The sequence below is a fragment of the Dendropsophus ebraccatus genome, chromosome 9 (genome assembly GCF_027789765.1).
Source record: "Dendropsophus ebraccatus isolate aDenEbr1 chromosome 9, aDenEbr1.pat, whole genome shotgun sequence".
In the NCBI taxonomy this organism is placed as follows: domain Eukaryota; kingdom Metazoa; phylum Chordata; class Amphibia; order Anura; family Hylidae; genus Dendropsophus; species Dendropsophus ebraccatus.
The window spans coordinates 29,582,941-29,598,636 of NC_091462.1; the positions used below are offsets into that span (position 1 = coordinate 29,582,941).

A 15,696-nucleotide genomic window follows, 5' to 3' on the forward strand; every position below is an offset into this window, starting at 1 on the left:
GGGACGTCTTTGGCACTCCCCTAACAACCGGCCGGCCAGTTGTCAGGGATGCCGTTGGTGCTTACAGGAGGCCGGACGCATGCTCCCGCAGTTCCAGGAGCCAAACTTCATGGCTGGCTCACCATTCAGACATTTCACACTGGGGGGGGGGGGTTGGAGTTTCTTGGGTTTTAGCCAAGGTAGTTGCTAGGGCACTGGCAAGTCCCTCTAAGCTGGGTGAGAGGGAAGACCATCCTAGTTCTTGCAGGGTCTTTTGGCTTGGAGGAGGATTGGGGAATACAGTAGCTCATCAACCATCCACCTGTGTTAGTGAGACCACAAATAAAGTCTTGAAATCACTGTAGGGTGATATTATTATGCAGGTCATGATACTGATATTTCAAGACAATAAGGAGATCTTATATACGCATTGTATGGCAGTGTTATTAGCCCTGTAGTGATCTGATCCAGAGACTACTGGTAAATAGCCAAAGTTGAAGTTACTGTCGGCCATTAAAAGGAAATGCCACGAGAGCTGCTGCTTCCTAGTGGTTCTTCATTTTGGCTCATGGGGGGATTATGAGCTGGGAGGGGGGGCTCTATGACATCCTTATTATATAGTATACAGAAGGTGACTGTCTAGCTTTCCTTATAATGCCATTTTCCTAAAAAAAAATGTATAAAAATAAAACTTTACTTGGTATTAAATGCTGAAAGAAGTAGGCTGAATAAATAAACCTTACACAAATAAAAGTAGCAAAAATTTACAGTCAGGTCAGAGTGCGCCGTCCATCACGCTATGAGCATTGGAGATTTTGCTGACCGATCATTTGCCGTTTGGCAGCTACTTGCACTGAAGACGGAGTATGTAAGGGATTTATAGCCGCCTTAACACTAAATCATAATGGGTGTGACTGTATATTAATGCTCTACTCTCATTATCTTCATCGATTGTATGACATCATAGTGCACTTCCCATAAACGTGGCCAAAATGGTAAGTGATTCAGGACACGCACTTGTATATAAAGAATTGGAGGTAATTTAATTAACAAACGATCCATTTAGAACTAAGGGCCCTATTACATGGCCTGATATTGAGGAGGAAGCAAGCACTAACCTCTCGGGAAGGATGGGGGGGGGTGCAGGAAGCTGCAGGAGGGGCTGCCCAGATGATCTTTAGATCGCCCGGGTGGCCCCTAGAAGAGAGTGCTGTCCGCCACTATTCTGATTAGCATCTGCACTGCTAGGGGATTTGTACTGCAATCCTTCTCCGGTCATGGCGTCACAGATCGTGTGAATGAGGCCTTAATAAGGTTGAAGACAAAGACAAGAGTTCAACCTAGAGAAACCCTACTGTGTTGATCCAGAGGAAGTCAAAAACCCTTAGGGCCAGTTCACACTGAGGAATCAGCTCTGAGTTTCAGGGCTGATTCCTCACTGAAAATTCAGCCTGAAAATATAGTGCAGAGCCAAATTCCATTGAGTTCAATGGAATTTGTGCTCTGCAGTTCACACGGCGGAATTTCGGCGCTGAATTTTCCACAGAGGATCCGCTTTTCACCAGAAGTATTCACATGTCAATTCTTCTGGTGGATTCTGGAGTTGAGAATTGAGTTTCTGCTCTGAAAATTTTCAGCTGGGAATCCGCGCGGAATTGGAAAAAATGAATGAATTTGATTAAATGAAAAATTAATTTGGGGCGGAATTTTCAGAGGTGATTCCGGAAGGAAGACTTTCCACACAGATTCAGCGCTGATTTCTCAGTGTGAACTGGTCCTTATGAGGCAGATGCCAAGTGCCCCATCACAGGGAGATACGATTAGTCATTAAGCCTGGGGAAACAGTCAAACTATATAGAGGTAAATATGCTTGTGTGCTTTTATGCTTTCAAGAAAAATCAAAAGCCGCACAGAAATTGGCTTTTTCATCCACAGAAAAAATTTAAGCTGGTTAATTTCTTTAACCATTTCTTTGTATTCTTTTGAATCATTTTATTTTTTTTTGCCACATAAAATGTTATACAAACTAGCCATTTTTAGAATGAAAGCCGCCTAACAAACATTCTTTTAGTTTGGACCAAAACACTTAAAGGAATTACCTAGGATTAGAAAAATGTATGGTCCTTTTACACGGAACGATTATTGTTCGAATTTTCGCAATAACGATCGCATTTGAGCGGTAATCGGCTTGTGTAAAAACAGCGAACGATCAAACGACGAGCAAGAAATCATTCATCTTGGTCTTTCAACATGCACTCAAATCAGCGTTGGTTGTTCACTGAAAATTCGCAGATCACTTCGTCTAAACAGTCTTTCACAGATTCACAGATTAAGCGATCTCAAAACGATCGCAATAAAGATTTTCTCTAACAATTTATCTCTTTGTCAAAACGCTGATTGTTATAAAAAACAAATTGCTGCTTCAAAATCGTTAAACGATTGATTGGGCGAATTATCATAAGCTGCTTTCTTCCAGAAACATCACCACTCTTGTCTTCAGTTTAGGTGTGGTATTGCAGCTGCACTGATGTAAAAAGTAGCTGAGTTGTAATACCACTAACAAGCTGAGGACAAGTGTGGCGCTGTTTCTACAAGAAAGCAAGTATGTTTTTTCCTAATCCTAGATAACACATTTTAATTGCTTTACAATGTATTATTCAATACTGAATGTCTTAACATATAATTGTATATTTACTTACTTCTTTTTCATGCCATCCAGAGCTTTTGTCAGCTTACTGGAAACTTTATCAAGTCCCTTGGCATAGCTCAGCTCTAAGTCAGCCCTGTAATAGTACATTGAGGGATTTCAAGGTGAACGAAAGAAAACTGTATCAAACAAACATATATATATATATATATATATATATATATATATATATATATATATACTACACAGTTTTGTTACATTAACTATTAAGGGTGAAGGCAAGGTGACTTTGCTGTTTATGAACCATGAGAGCCCCCTTTATTGTAGACAACTGAATTTCATTCTCTGAATTACCAGGGCTGGGCTGTTTGCTAGTTGTACTCACACGGGACCTTCTCTCCCTTTAATCCCTTTAAGGCTATGTTCACCCTGAGTAATTCAGTGACATGTCACTTCTTTGAGCGGACAGCGGAGGAACACACGCTCTCCCATAGACCGGCTGTGGCACACTGAGGCAGGCGGAATTCCGCCTGATTTACTTAGTATGAACATACCCTTATGGAGAAGTCTGGCGAGGGGACTTTTTTTTAAAGGCAGGGGCAAGAGGGAACAAAAAAAAACAAGCTTACCTCACTTCCCCCCCGTGCCTCTGCAGCATCAGATTGCAGCTCCAGGACCCCCGTCGGGCTCTAGGATCTTCTCCCAGCCAACGTCACAACCTGGCTGATTAACTGCCTGCCCATCCAATCAGTGATTGGGGTGGGATGCTGTTGCAGTCACTGATTGGCTGAGCAGGCAATTCATCAGCTGGGAAGGCATGTCGTGACATCATCAGGACTTGGGGGGAAATGACTCCCGGTGGGGGTCCCGGAGCCGGTGTAGTTGCACAGCGCGGGCACATGGAGAAGTAAGTTAGTGTTCTGTAGTAGGTTAACCCCTGCCAACTGGCCAAAAAAAATGTCTTCTCCTTTAAATATGCACATTTGGATGACTTCTTAAAAACAGTTCTTAAACATTTTGGGCAATTTTACCTGAGCATGGAAATGTAATTTATGTGCCGATGGCGCATGAGGAAGGAGGAGTTTATGTCCTCCGAAACGTCCGCGGTGAGGACGTACCTGGCCGCTTTTTTCCAGAGACAGCACCACTCTTGTCTCCAGCTTGGGCGGGGCTTTGCTCCTCAGTTTTATTGAAGTGAATGGAGCTTAAAGGGGTTATCCAGCGCTACAAAAACATGGCCACTTTCTCCCTACTGTTGTCTCCATATTGGGTGGGGTTTTGAATCTCAGTTCCATTGAAGTAAATGGAGCTTAATTGCAAACCACACCTGAACTGGAGACAACAGTAGGGGGAAAAGTGGCCATGTTTTTGTAGCGCTGGATAACCCCTTTAATTGCAAACCGCACCGTAACTGGAGACAAGAGTGGTGTTGTCTCTGAAAGAAAGTCGCCATGTTTTTGTAGCACTGGATAACCCCTTTAAAGGGGTTATCCAGCGCTACAAAAACATGGCCACTTTCCACCTACTGTTGTCTCCAGTTTGGGTGGGGTTTTAAAACTCAGTTCCATTGAAGTTCCATTGCATTCTGCACCTGTGCTGGAGACAACAGTAGGGGGAAAAGTGGCCATGTTTTTGTAGCGCTGGATAACCCCTTTAAGAGTAGATACAGGTTATAGTGTATGTAGATACTTCACATAAGCCTTGCCTGGGACACAACATACTGAATAATATAATCTCTGACGCGGTCTCTGTACCATATTCCTTCCCCTCTCAGCGTATACAGTGTCTGTATTGTTCCCATCACAACCCCATTCACGGCGTGTTTGTTCATGTTATATATACTATTTCACTTGGAAACTCCACCCTGAGTTAATATTGGCTATAGAGTCAACAGAAGAAAAATCCATGTGTATCTTTGCAATATCCCCTTCTGCTGTTTGCATCCATGCTTCATTGCCTCTAAGGCTCCGCTCACATATCTGTCATATCCCCAGGGGCAGCTTTATCACATTTGATGACAACAACAGTGCAGAATTCGGCGATATTCTTCCATCAGAATGGATCCCCAGTGGATCCCATTATAACTTAACAGGGCTCGTAGGATGTCATTAGGTTCCGTCATATGACAGATCCTCCTGTTTGTTGTGGCTTCTCTTATAAATGGAAGGTACAATGGACGTTGTCTTATTCATTGGAATATAAAATAAAATAATATTTCTTTTTGGAAACCATCAACAAGCAGGGTATGGATCTTACTATGCTTGGGTTTTTATTTTAATTAAATATAAAACCCATTTATTTTGAAGACACTAAGGGGAAGATTTATCAAACATGGTGTAAAGTGAAACTGGCTCAGTTGCCCCTAGCAACCAATCAGATTCCACCTTTCATTTTCCAAAGAGTCTGTGAGGACAGAAAAGTGGAATCCGATTGGTTGCCGGGGGCAACTGAGCCAGTTTCACTTTACACCAGTTTGATAGATGTCTAAGTATTGGAGAGATCAGATGTAATCCATATAGATTCCTCCCCCTGGAGCCATCATAGCTGCAAATGGCTACATCTCCTAGGACATACAGAGGCATAGTCAGAACATACATCTACATAACGTCCTGGGGGCAGTATGTTGGACAATATGGAGGTGAAAGGTTCCCTTTACTATATACTATGACCAATAAATATGCAGTGTCCCAGAACATGCAGACTACTACTCCTATTATGGCCATTTCTCTTGCTGTGTCAATGCCTGTTCTGGTAAGTGTTTGCACTGCAACTGCTGCTGGTTTTCCCCTAGTATTCTCTGGTAATGTGCATTCTCATGTGTATTCTCATGTATTCCTGTGTATTATTACATTGTACAGTGGTATGCAAGGCTGTTGATCACGTGACCGTGACCGTGCCCTGTAACCATGGTTCCTCCAATGGCCGACTAGCTCTGGCCAGGAGCAACCATGTGACCTCCCACTTCCTCCTAACAAGTGAGTCTTCCCCCTGCTTCCAAGCCAGGAGGATGTGTGTCGTCCCTCTCCTGCCTCAGAGGAGTTGGGCTTCTTCTCTGCAGCTCCCACTTCACCACTAGAAGTGTGGATCAGGTGCTCTGCTGTATTCAAGTCTTCGGCTGTATCTGCCTGCTCAAGTGACCGGAGTCTTCTGTCTCATCTGGGTGTCATTCCGTTATCTCTCCTCATTGCTACAAGGATTCACAGCAAGTATTATTCTCAAGCTAATCCACCCAGCAACGCTATTTCTCTCATACTCCTACTCCCATTATCCGGCACGTATTCTCAAAGCCTATGCAGCACCACTCCTGCTTTATTTGTCAAAGCCTGCTATATACCCGGTTGCATCCGGACAGAACTGTTGCTACTAGTTACCTCATCTATAATAAAACCGCTGTTACTGAACCCTGGCATTGGTGTCCACTAACTGGTGCCCTGACTAGGTGCAGCGAGGAATCGCATGCCCATCATCACCCGCAGATTCCACAGACCGGCCCTACAGCTGTGCCACCCTCAGGCCTATACCATGACAAGTATACACCCTGCAGCTGCCCCGGTCATTGCTCGCTCATAACACCAGCACTGCGGAAGTGGCCCCCAGGGGCCAGGGCATCGCAAATATATTTGACAAGTTACAGTATATAGTGCTGTAAAGTGTCATAGTCACTTTAAAAGACATTTGACATGTCATAGAAATTGGGTGCTGAGATCCCCAACAATCGGTTGTACTTAGTCATGATCACATCTTTTGTTCAACCAATCAAATCAATGATCAATCTAGCGATCGCTCCTCGGAGCCGGACTCTGAGGGTGGGGTGGCAAATGCAATGGACTTTTCAAAGTAGTTGTCCAGGATTAAAAATGAGGAGACTGGAAGTTGGAATAAGCTGCAATAGCAGTCACAGTCTATGGACATACAGGACACAATTTTTAGGGGGACTTAAAGGGAACCAATCAGCCCAATTGTGTTGATATGGTTCCCTGAACAGCTGTATACAGCTCCTGCAGCAGCCGTGGCATGTACTGGCCGCGGCTGCAGCAGGAGCTGTATAACAAAAAAAAAGCACTTAAATCCCCCGGGCGTGTGACAGGTAGTCATCTGGGCGGCTCCATTGATAGGCAGAGAGGCCTGCAGATAGCACTGTGTCAGACTGGAAAGAAGACACCGCTTCCTGCATTACATACAGCGGCTGATAAGTACTAAGAGACCTTTTTTTTGCTGAACTACCTTTAATATGATAAAATACTGCCACTAACCTCTGCTGTAGAACAGACAAAAGGGTTTTGCAAAAATGTTCTCCATTCTTAGAAGTGTTCTTAAGGTCTTGATAGACTTTTTCATACTGAAAGAAATACATATATTAGAGTGGACGTGCAGTTAAAGTTAGATTTATCATCTTTACATCTGACGCTTTATAACAAACTAATACAGTAGATGAAATATAAAAAGAATAAGTCCAAGAAACCACCATGTATTCAGGTCAGGGAAGCAAAATAACCTTTATTTATTGCCTCAACTTGAGTCTAAGAATCACAAGAGAGCAGGAAAATCCATATAAATGGAATTGTCTAACAGGTATCGTCTAACATCAGTTCGGTGTAAGCTCCAAGGTCAGTTTAAGTAGTAGATATTTTCTTTCTTTATGAGGCTCCTCATAGAAGGATGTCCAGGATAACATATATATATATTGTTAGATATGTTGGAGCTCTGTTTTTTCTCCTGCATAGACATAGTCAGAAGGTAAAATTCCTGCTGTCTGCAGCCACCACTAGGGGGAGCTCACTGCATACATTAAACTGCATATTAAAACAATGTACAATTACTTTTAAGCCCCCTATTAGAATTTCATAATGTTATCTATATGGCTCTTCAGATGATCTGAAGCTTTGTATCAAAAGAACTAAAGCTACATCAAGAAATAAATCAGTGATGTTAGCCTAAATTACCAACATATTTCTGTCATCAAATTGATGGGCTTTTTTTACGCGTTAATCCCTATCGGTTTCTTGTTTCATCATATTTACTAATGTCTTCCACACAAAAAAAAAAAAAATCTCTAAAAACAGTCACTTTAAGGCTATGTTTACAGAACGTCAAAAATAGAGAAAAGGCGTCCGATTTTGATATTTTAAAAAACATTTGTTATTGCCGCGATTTAACTGACTGCTATGCAATGCTTTGAAGTCAATGGGAAGACGGACGTCCGATTCACACAGTGTATTGAATAACGGACGTTTTTACCGAGGAGGTCAAAATAATGAACATGGTCATTATTTTCGGACGTCTTTTGCAAACAACGGATGTTTTTTATTAGTTGTTCACACACACTTTTTCTTTAGTCACTGTTCTTTCTCCGTTTTTACTATTAAATTCAATGGACTTTTCTATTAAGTCGCATCCAAAGGCCAATTAGTCACCCAAACTAGAATAATGTACAAACACGTTCCGAAGGGGAGGCCAGGCTGCTAAATGACAATGGTTATTTTAAACTCAAAATGACGGACGTTAATTTAAACGGAGCTGAAAAAACGTTGTGTGAACATAGCCTAAAACCGAAAAGTGGCAGTGTCCCTTTAAAACCAGCTGGTTTTCCATAGTAAAAATCATCTCTAGTGTGGCGGGAAGGTTGGGTTTTAGTTTTGTTCTGTGAAAACCCTCCAAATTTACCAAGTGCAATCAGACCCTTCTGGTTGTGATTTACTTCTGATAAATCTGGTGGTTTGGAAAACTAAAAAGTTGATGTGTAGGTTTGTTTAAAAAAAGACAATCTTAGTAAACCAGGGTCATTGTGTTACAAAGGAGGATTCACTTTAAGGCTATGTTCACACACAGTATTTTTGCTCAGTATTTTGGTCTGCATTTTGTAACCAAACATTGTTTTGAATTAGCGGCTGTTATTTTCCATTAAATGACGGCCATCCAATAAATTTCAAGTGTGTGAACATAGCCTTTCGGTGTGTTTCAATCCACTTTTGGTTTTGGTTGCAAAATACTGAACAGAAGACTGAGCAAAAATACTGTATGTGAACATAGCCTAAATGAGGTTTTACTTGCAACAACGCTCATTACTTTCAGGATATGCAATGAGTTTTTGATTGCGGAGTAGTGTGTAAAGCTGAAAGTTATGGGATAGGTTGCGGAGAAAAGTGTTGTGAATTTGCACTACCAGCTGACATATTGTTAGCTCCTGCATCGTCACGGTGCGGCTAGGGGGAAAAGTTCCGGTACTGGTACTGTTGGATGGCACCGTACCAGACCTCACTAGATTTGTATTACTTGACATGTTATATGATTTGATGTTATGGATATGTTACTTATATTGTATCAATGGGAGTCAAAAAGAAGGGGGGGGGGGGTGAACACAGCCGAAGGGAACTCAAAGTCATAAACTGCAACAGACTGCCCTGTGTGTACCTGGCCTAAAAAGGTTAGCACACAATGAGGATTCAGTATGGACCAGTCCCGTCCTATCCTTAGGATACTTGTTCTATAACACGCTCGGGATCTCATCATTCACTGTGACCTTTTTGTGCTAACTTTGCTAAGACTATATAAGGTTTGTACCTTCTCACCATGATATTTTGTTTTTTGCATTAACATAATGTGGACTTTGGATTTCCACGTATTCTGATATGTTGCTGCGGGTTTTAATGCATTATTAATAAAGGTTATATTTTAAAGGTCGGTTATCAGAGATATTTTGACTGATCAGACATTTAGAGCTGCATTGCTATTATACTTTCTTCCTGTGGTCCCTGGATGGCCTTCTTCTCATATTGAGGATTTCCATTAAAAATCTGCATGTATGACTCCCCCCTTGCCCCCAAGGCCATGCTTCTGTACAAACGTTAATTCTTCAGGGGTGAGGGGAAATTATTAATTGAACATAGACAATGCCTGTATTCTGTCAATTGTATGAAATAAGTTCTAAGGACTGTGGTTGAGCGATGTGATTCCCATTGCTGTACGACTCATGACACCCTGCAATGCCCAAAACTGCGGGGTGCAGACAATTCTTGTGTAGCCCACTTATCTACCCAAATTAGTAGGCCCGGCCCAGAGTCCGGCACAACTTGTCTCTGTCTTCTTTCTGCTCTAAAATCGCTTCATTTCTCCAGTAGAGAGTGTCACCTAGGCGGGGCTCCACGGCATTTGGCAAATCTCTCCCGAGAAGGGGGTGGCACTGTCCACCGATGAAATAAAGCAAGAGTAAGGGGGGGGGGGGTCATAGTGGCAGTTCTAATATTTCTCGGGGCCAAATACCAATGTTATATCAATTAGTGTGAGGAGATAAGCGCTACCACCAGTCTTGTCTCATGCCAACTGTAAAGCATCCTGAAACCATTCATTTCATGTGTGGGGTTGCTTCTCAGCCAAGGGAATCGGCTCTATCACAGTCTTGCCTAAAACACAGTCATGAATAAAGACTGGTACCCGAATGTCCTCCAAGAGCAACTTCTCCCAACTGTCCAAGAGCAGTTTGGCGATCAACAATGCCTTTTCCAGCATGATGGAGCGCCTTGCCATAAAGCAAAGGTGATAACTAAATGGCTCAGGGAACAAAATATAGAGCGTTATAGTATTGACACAACTTATGCAGATGCTCTAGATCAGTCATGTCAAACTCTGGCCCACGGGCCAATACATATCTTACAACCAATTTTCAAAATTTCAATAAGGTGAATATAATTATCTATGCCTGTTTAATGCCCCTCTACCCCATACTATGTTTATGTCATTATATAGTAAAAAAAAAAAAATGCAAGAAGCTGTGCTTGAAGGACCACCCCAGCACCAGTGGCGGATTATAATAAGGGCGTTTTGGGCAGTCGCCCGGGGCCCGAGGCTCCGGGGGGGCCCATGCCCAGTGCTGTCGCTATATCCATGCTGTCATCTGACTGGGCCCTCACTCACCCAGTCAGATCACAGCATCAGTTTACAGGCGCTCCCCCTAGAATAGTAGAGTCTCCCGCCCACTCCCGCCCCCTTCCCGCCCAATCCCCGCCCGCTCCCGCTCAATCCCCGCCCCCCACACGCCCCTGTACGTACGGACGCACGCACGGACGCACGCACGGACGTCCAACCCAGCGGCGCTATACCCTAATCAGGCGGTCTCTGCGGCCTGTGCGCCCTCCTCCTCCTCCAGGTATGTGCCGGATCCAGCCAGTCACCCCCAGCAGTCCCCCAGTAGCCCCTGTCACCCCCAGCAGCCACTGTCACCCCCAGCAGCCACTGTCACCCCCAGCAGCCACTGTCACCCCCAGCAGTCACCCTATCACCCCCAGCAGTCAAACAGTCACCCCCAGCAGTCCCCCAGTCACCCCCAGCAGTTCCCTTAGTCACCCCCAGTACCCCTGTCACCCCCAGCAGTCCTCCAATCACCCCCAGCAGTCCCCCAGTCACCCCCAGTACCTCCTGTCACCCCTAGCAGTCCCCCAGTCACCCCCAGCAGCCCCTGTCATCCCAGCTGTCCCACTGTCACCCCCAGCAGCCCCTTTCACCCCAGATGTCCCCCTGCCCCCCCCAGTAGCACCTGTCACCACCAGTAGTCCCCTAGTAACCCCCAGCAGTCCCCCAGTCACTCTCAGCTGTCCCCCTGTCACCCACAGCAGCCCCAGTCACCCACAGTCACCCCAGCTGTCCTTCCAGTAGCCCCTGTCACCTCCAGTAGTCCCCTAGTAACCCACAGCAGTCCCCCAGTCACTCCCAGCTGGTCCCCTAGTCACTCCTAGCTGTCCCCTAGTCACTCCCAGCAGTCCCCTAGTCACCCCCAGCAGTTCCCTAGTTACCCCCCAGCAGCCACTCGCAGCAGTCCCCCAGTCACCCCCAGCAGTTCCCCAGTCACCCCCAACAGCCCCTGTCACCCCAGATGTCACCATGTCCCCCTGTCCCCCCCAGTAGCCCCTGTCACCTCAAGTAGTCCCCTAGTAACCCCCAGCAGTCCCCCAGTCACTCCAAGCTGTCCCCCTGTCACCCCCAGCAGCCCCTGTCACCCAGAGTCACCCCAGCTGTCCCCATGTCTTCCCCAGCTGTCCCCCTGTCCCCCCAGTAGCCCCTGTCACCTCCAGTAGTCCCCCAGTAACCCCCAGCAGTCCCCCAGTCACTCCCAGCTGTCCCCTAGTCACTCCCAGCTGTCTCCCAGTCACTCCCAGCAGTCCCCTAGTCACCCCTAGCAGTTCCCTAGTTACCCCCCAGCAGCCACCCGCAGCAGTTCCCCAGTCACCCCCAGCAGTTCCCCAGTCACCCCTAGCAGTTCCCCAGTCACCCCCAGCAGTTCCCCAGTTACCCCAGCAGTCCCCCAGTCAGCCCCAGCAGTCCCCCTGTCACCCCCAGCTGTCCCACAGTCATCTCCAGATGTCCGCCAGCTGCCTCCAGCTGTTTCCCCTGCCCCAGTCATCCCAGCTGGTCCCCCTGCCACTCCCAACCAACCCCCGCCCCTGTCACCTCCAGCTGTCCCCCCCCCCCCCCAGCAGCCTCAGTCACCCCCAGCTGGCCAAGTCACCTGTGCCAGTCACTCCCAGCTGCCCCCCTGCAGACAAGTTGTGGTCAGGGAAGTCTTCATGGTGGCCGTGCCAAATGAAGAAGAAAGCGAAAAGTGAGCTACTGCAATCAGAGAAGACATCACCTGTAAGTCATTAGTAACTGCACTGTAATAACTTCTATAGTGTGCAGAGCCTTTGTACCGTTGGGGTCTAAATGGTACAGTGTATGGTTTGTGCTAGTGTACTGACACAGCCTTGCAGTTGGTACAGTACACTAGCGGGAACTGTTAAACTGCCTAGAAGATCCCAACATCATAATTGATCCTGATGCTGGGAGCTTCCTGGTCCGGTCCACAGAACACCGTCCATGTATGGATGAAACTCTACAGACATGTGAATGACCCCTTAGTCACTGTGAGGTGATAATATTTTTTTTCTTACACACAGGTATTATTCGTGATGGGGGGCCCATGTTGGATGGACAGCCCGGGGCCCAGGGTACATTTAATCCGCCACTGCCCAGCACTATCTACAAAATCAACAACCTCACTCTATAACCCCTTAATAGTCCTTCGGGGAGAAGGCAAACATGTTAATGTTATACCAAGGTAGGGAATTCCCTGTGGTTTCCAGTCAAACTGCAAATCTGCTTTTAATTTAGGGGAAATACTAGAATAAATACTATATTTAAGGGAAGGATCTGGGACTTTTGTGCATTGAGGTGCTAATGGGAGAGGACTCCAAAATGGGAAATTATAGACATAGCCCTTGGGGGGGACATTAAGGGGTTGGTTAGAGTAAGGATAATGTATGGGACTTTCTCCCTATGATCACACCTGTAATACTAGAATCAGATCGGAGGGCTTGGGCTAGAGGCTCGAGGGACAGAATAAAAATCAGAAAAGATAAATTTTTTATTATGTTGTTATGTTGTATTATTATGAAGGAAACTAATACCTCAAAAAACTAATAAAATAAACCGGATAGAATTCTAACAACATCTGATTCGTTATAGCTGTCATGGTTCTATTATAAAAGGAGGCAATGAAGCTAGTGTGAACAGAGCCTTAGGGCCACCGGACGATAATCGTTAATGATTAACGATCTCAAACGACCGCTATTGCGAAAGACCTAAAAAAGTTTACTTATTTCCATGGAACGATAATCGTTACTTATGATCGTATTTGCTATTGCTGTTGCGTTCTTATCTACTGCGAACAACCGAACGACGTCTTATTCAATGCGAACGATTTGCGTACGTTTTGCGAACGAGCAACGATAAAAATAGGTCCAGGTCTTATAAAGCGATCAACGATTTCTCGTTTGGTTGTTAATCGTTAACTGCATTTCAACCGAACGATTATCGTTTAGATTCGAACGATTTAACGATAATCTGAACGATAATCGTCTGGTGGAATAGGGCCCTTAGTTTAGCATCCTGGAGATTATCCTCTTCGAAACCAAGGAAATCAGATCATGTACAATGCATATTTCTCAAGCTGCAGACTCTGGTCTATGAAATCTCTGTTTAATTGTGGACTTTTTGCTTCTAGTTCCTTCCCGGTTGGATCCAGTTCTCTCTAGACACTAGCGGACGGACATCTTTATATGAAATCTAAAAGTTCTTGTAAATCTGATGCATGGAATAAAAAACATTTTATGTAACCACATTAGACTGATATGTTTTTTGGGATGTTGTTTTATCTATGCAAAGCTGCACCCAGATTTTAACCTTATAAAATGTAAATGATTCCAGGGACTGCAGTTATATCTGACTAATGAAAGATTAAAGAAGCAATATAACACATGTTCAACATTTATAAATTTTCAACAATATAACTGAAATAGTTTTAAAAAATTTACTGGCACGCCAAATTATTTAAAGAACGAAGAAATTCCCTATTAATTTCTTACAAGGAGATCGATATACAAACCAATTACAAACATTATTTCTTGTTCTGTAATCTACAGTATGTCTCAAAGCACAATCCACGTGTATTGTAAGTATTCAAACAAATCAAGCACAGCCTTAAATATTTATCAAGCTCTATTCACATCATGTTTTGAGGTGTTTTCTGGGTCTTCATACTGTACTTACCTGCCTCCCCTGCAGCTCCTGCTGAGATGTTATCTGGTTCCCTGCTAGTTGCTCTGCTTCCTACTTCTGAAATGGATGTGTCCCATGGCCTGCTCAGCCAATCACTGACCACAGTAGTGCCCCACTGCTTTCCATTTTGGAAATAGGTGCATAAGGATGAATGGGAAACAGGATAATGTCACAGCTGGAGCTGCAGGGATTCAGGGAGGTGAGTATGATTTTTTTTTTTTTTTTTTTTTACAGCAATCCAAGCTAAATATCCAAAATATTATATGCACAGAACATCTCTTTAAGTCAGAGCATTAGACTAGGAGGATCCGACAATGTATATTGCAGATGTAAGACTGCAACATTTCCTACTGTATAGGCATGATCAATAAATAAAGATGTTGTACTATATATTGGGGAAGTGAATTTACATAGCATGAGCACTTGAGCACAATGTATATGACATCATCATCATCATGAATACACACTGGGTATGCTCGATCACAATCATAATTCAAATGTAAGAAATGTAGTCAAAAATAATTTTCTTAAAGCGAATATACCATCAGGACCATGCTACTAAGTTCCCCAGGCCGGCGCCAATAAGGTACTAAAAAAAAAATGGTATTGTTCTGATGGTACATTCGCTTTAAAACCCTATCTGAATCTTTTTTTTTTTTTTTATTAAGAAGCTTTGAAAAAAAGTATTTTTTTTTTTAAATAAAAATCTGGAGGTGTACACAAACTAAAACTGATTACAAAATTAACATAGTGACGTACAAAGTGTCACAGCTTGTTGCGAAACCTTAATACAGTATTCAGATTTACGGTACACAATGTGATGTCTACATTATCTTAATACTCAAACAGTAAACAAATCCAGCTCTGCTACATCTATATTTCAAAAAGAAACCATGTTAACAAGTAATTAGCCTGCACATGTGATCCAGAACCTATAGACCTGTCCTGTGTAAGCAAGGATAATGGCAGGAGACTCAATCAGGATCCGCAAGAAAAAATAATAGTATTTAACAAAACTTTTGGAATCGGAGATGAAACGTTCTGCTTACAAATCAAATATTTACATATCTCAAAGAGTATCGAGTTACTTACGGCAGAACCTGTCAGCGGGTCTCTGGTTTTGAAAAGAGGCATTTGATCCATAGCCCTTAGAAATGCTAGGACGAAATGAGGAAGGAGCGGTGAATTCTGGGAGTTATTTCATAGGTGTCACATGACTGCTGTAGTCACATAATGCCAGCAAAGAAGGTGCCATAAAAATATTTAGAATGGAGTTACTTTACAGCTTGTGTCTTATGATTCAGGCAGGAATCGCTTATCTCTCGCTATCAGGCTCGGTAATGTGTGCTCTGCTCTGTAAGTAAATAGTAACTTATTATAACCTATTGTAATGAAGTCAGTTCATGTGTGGACTTTAGTCTCTTATATGATAAAGGAAAGTGCTTGTGCAGTGTCCCACTGTGCAGTTTATGTGGCTGGGCCTG

The 15,696-nt window shown here is 43.9% G+C and overlaps 1 protein-coding gene across 2 annotated transcripts in view; it reads right to left on the reverse strand.

The window, feature by feature from the left end:
• The window catches only part of NOSTRIN (nitric oxide synthase trafficking), a 52,644-nt gene extending 37,231 nt beyond the window's left edge, over positions 1-15,413 (reverse strand). Inside the window, exons 1-3 of one of the 2 annotated variants that reach the window (XM_069982862.1) lie at positions 15,305-15,413; positions 6,880-6,965; positions 2,679-2,762 (exon numbers count right to left, since the gene is read on the reverse strand). In XM_069982862.1, coding sequence (XP_069838963.1) covers positions 2,679-2,762; positions 6,880-6,965; positions 15,305-15,355 — 221 coding nt within the window. In that variant the 5' untranslated portion in view covers positions 15,356-15,413. The remainder of the gene's footprint in view (positions 1-2,678; positions 2,763-6,879; positions 6,966-15,304) is intronic. The other variant, XM_069982863.1, reaches the window with a different exon arrangement.
• Between the last annotated feature and the right edge of the window lie 283 nt (positions 15,414-15,696).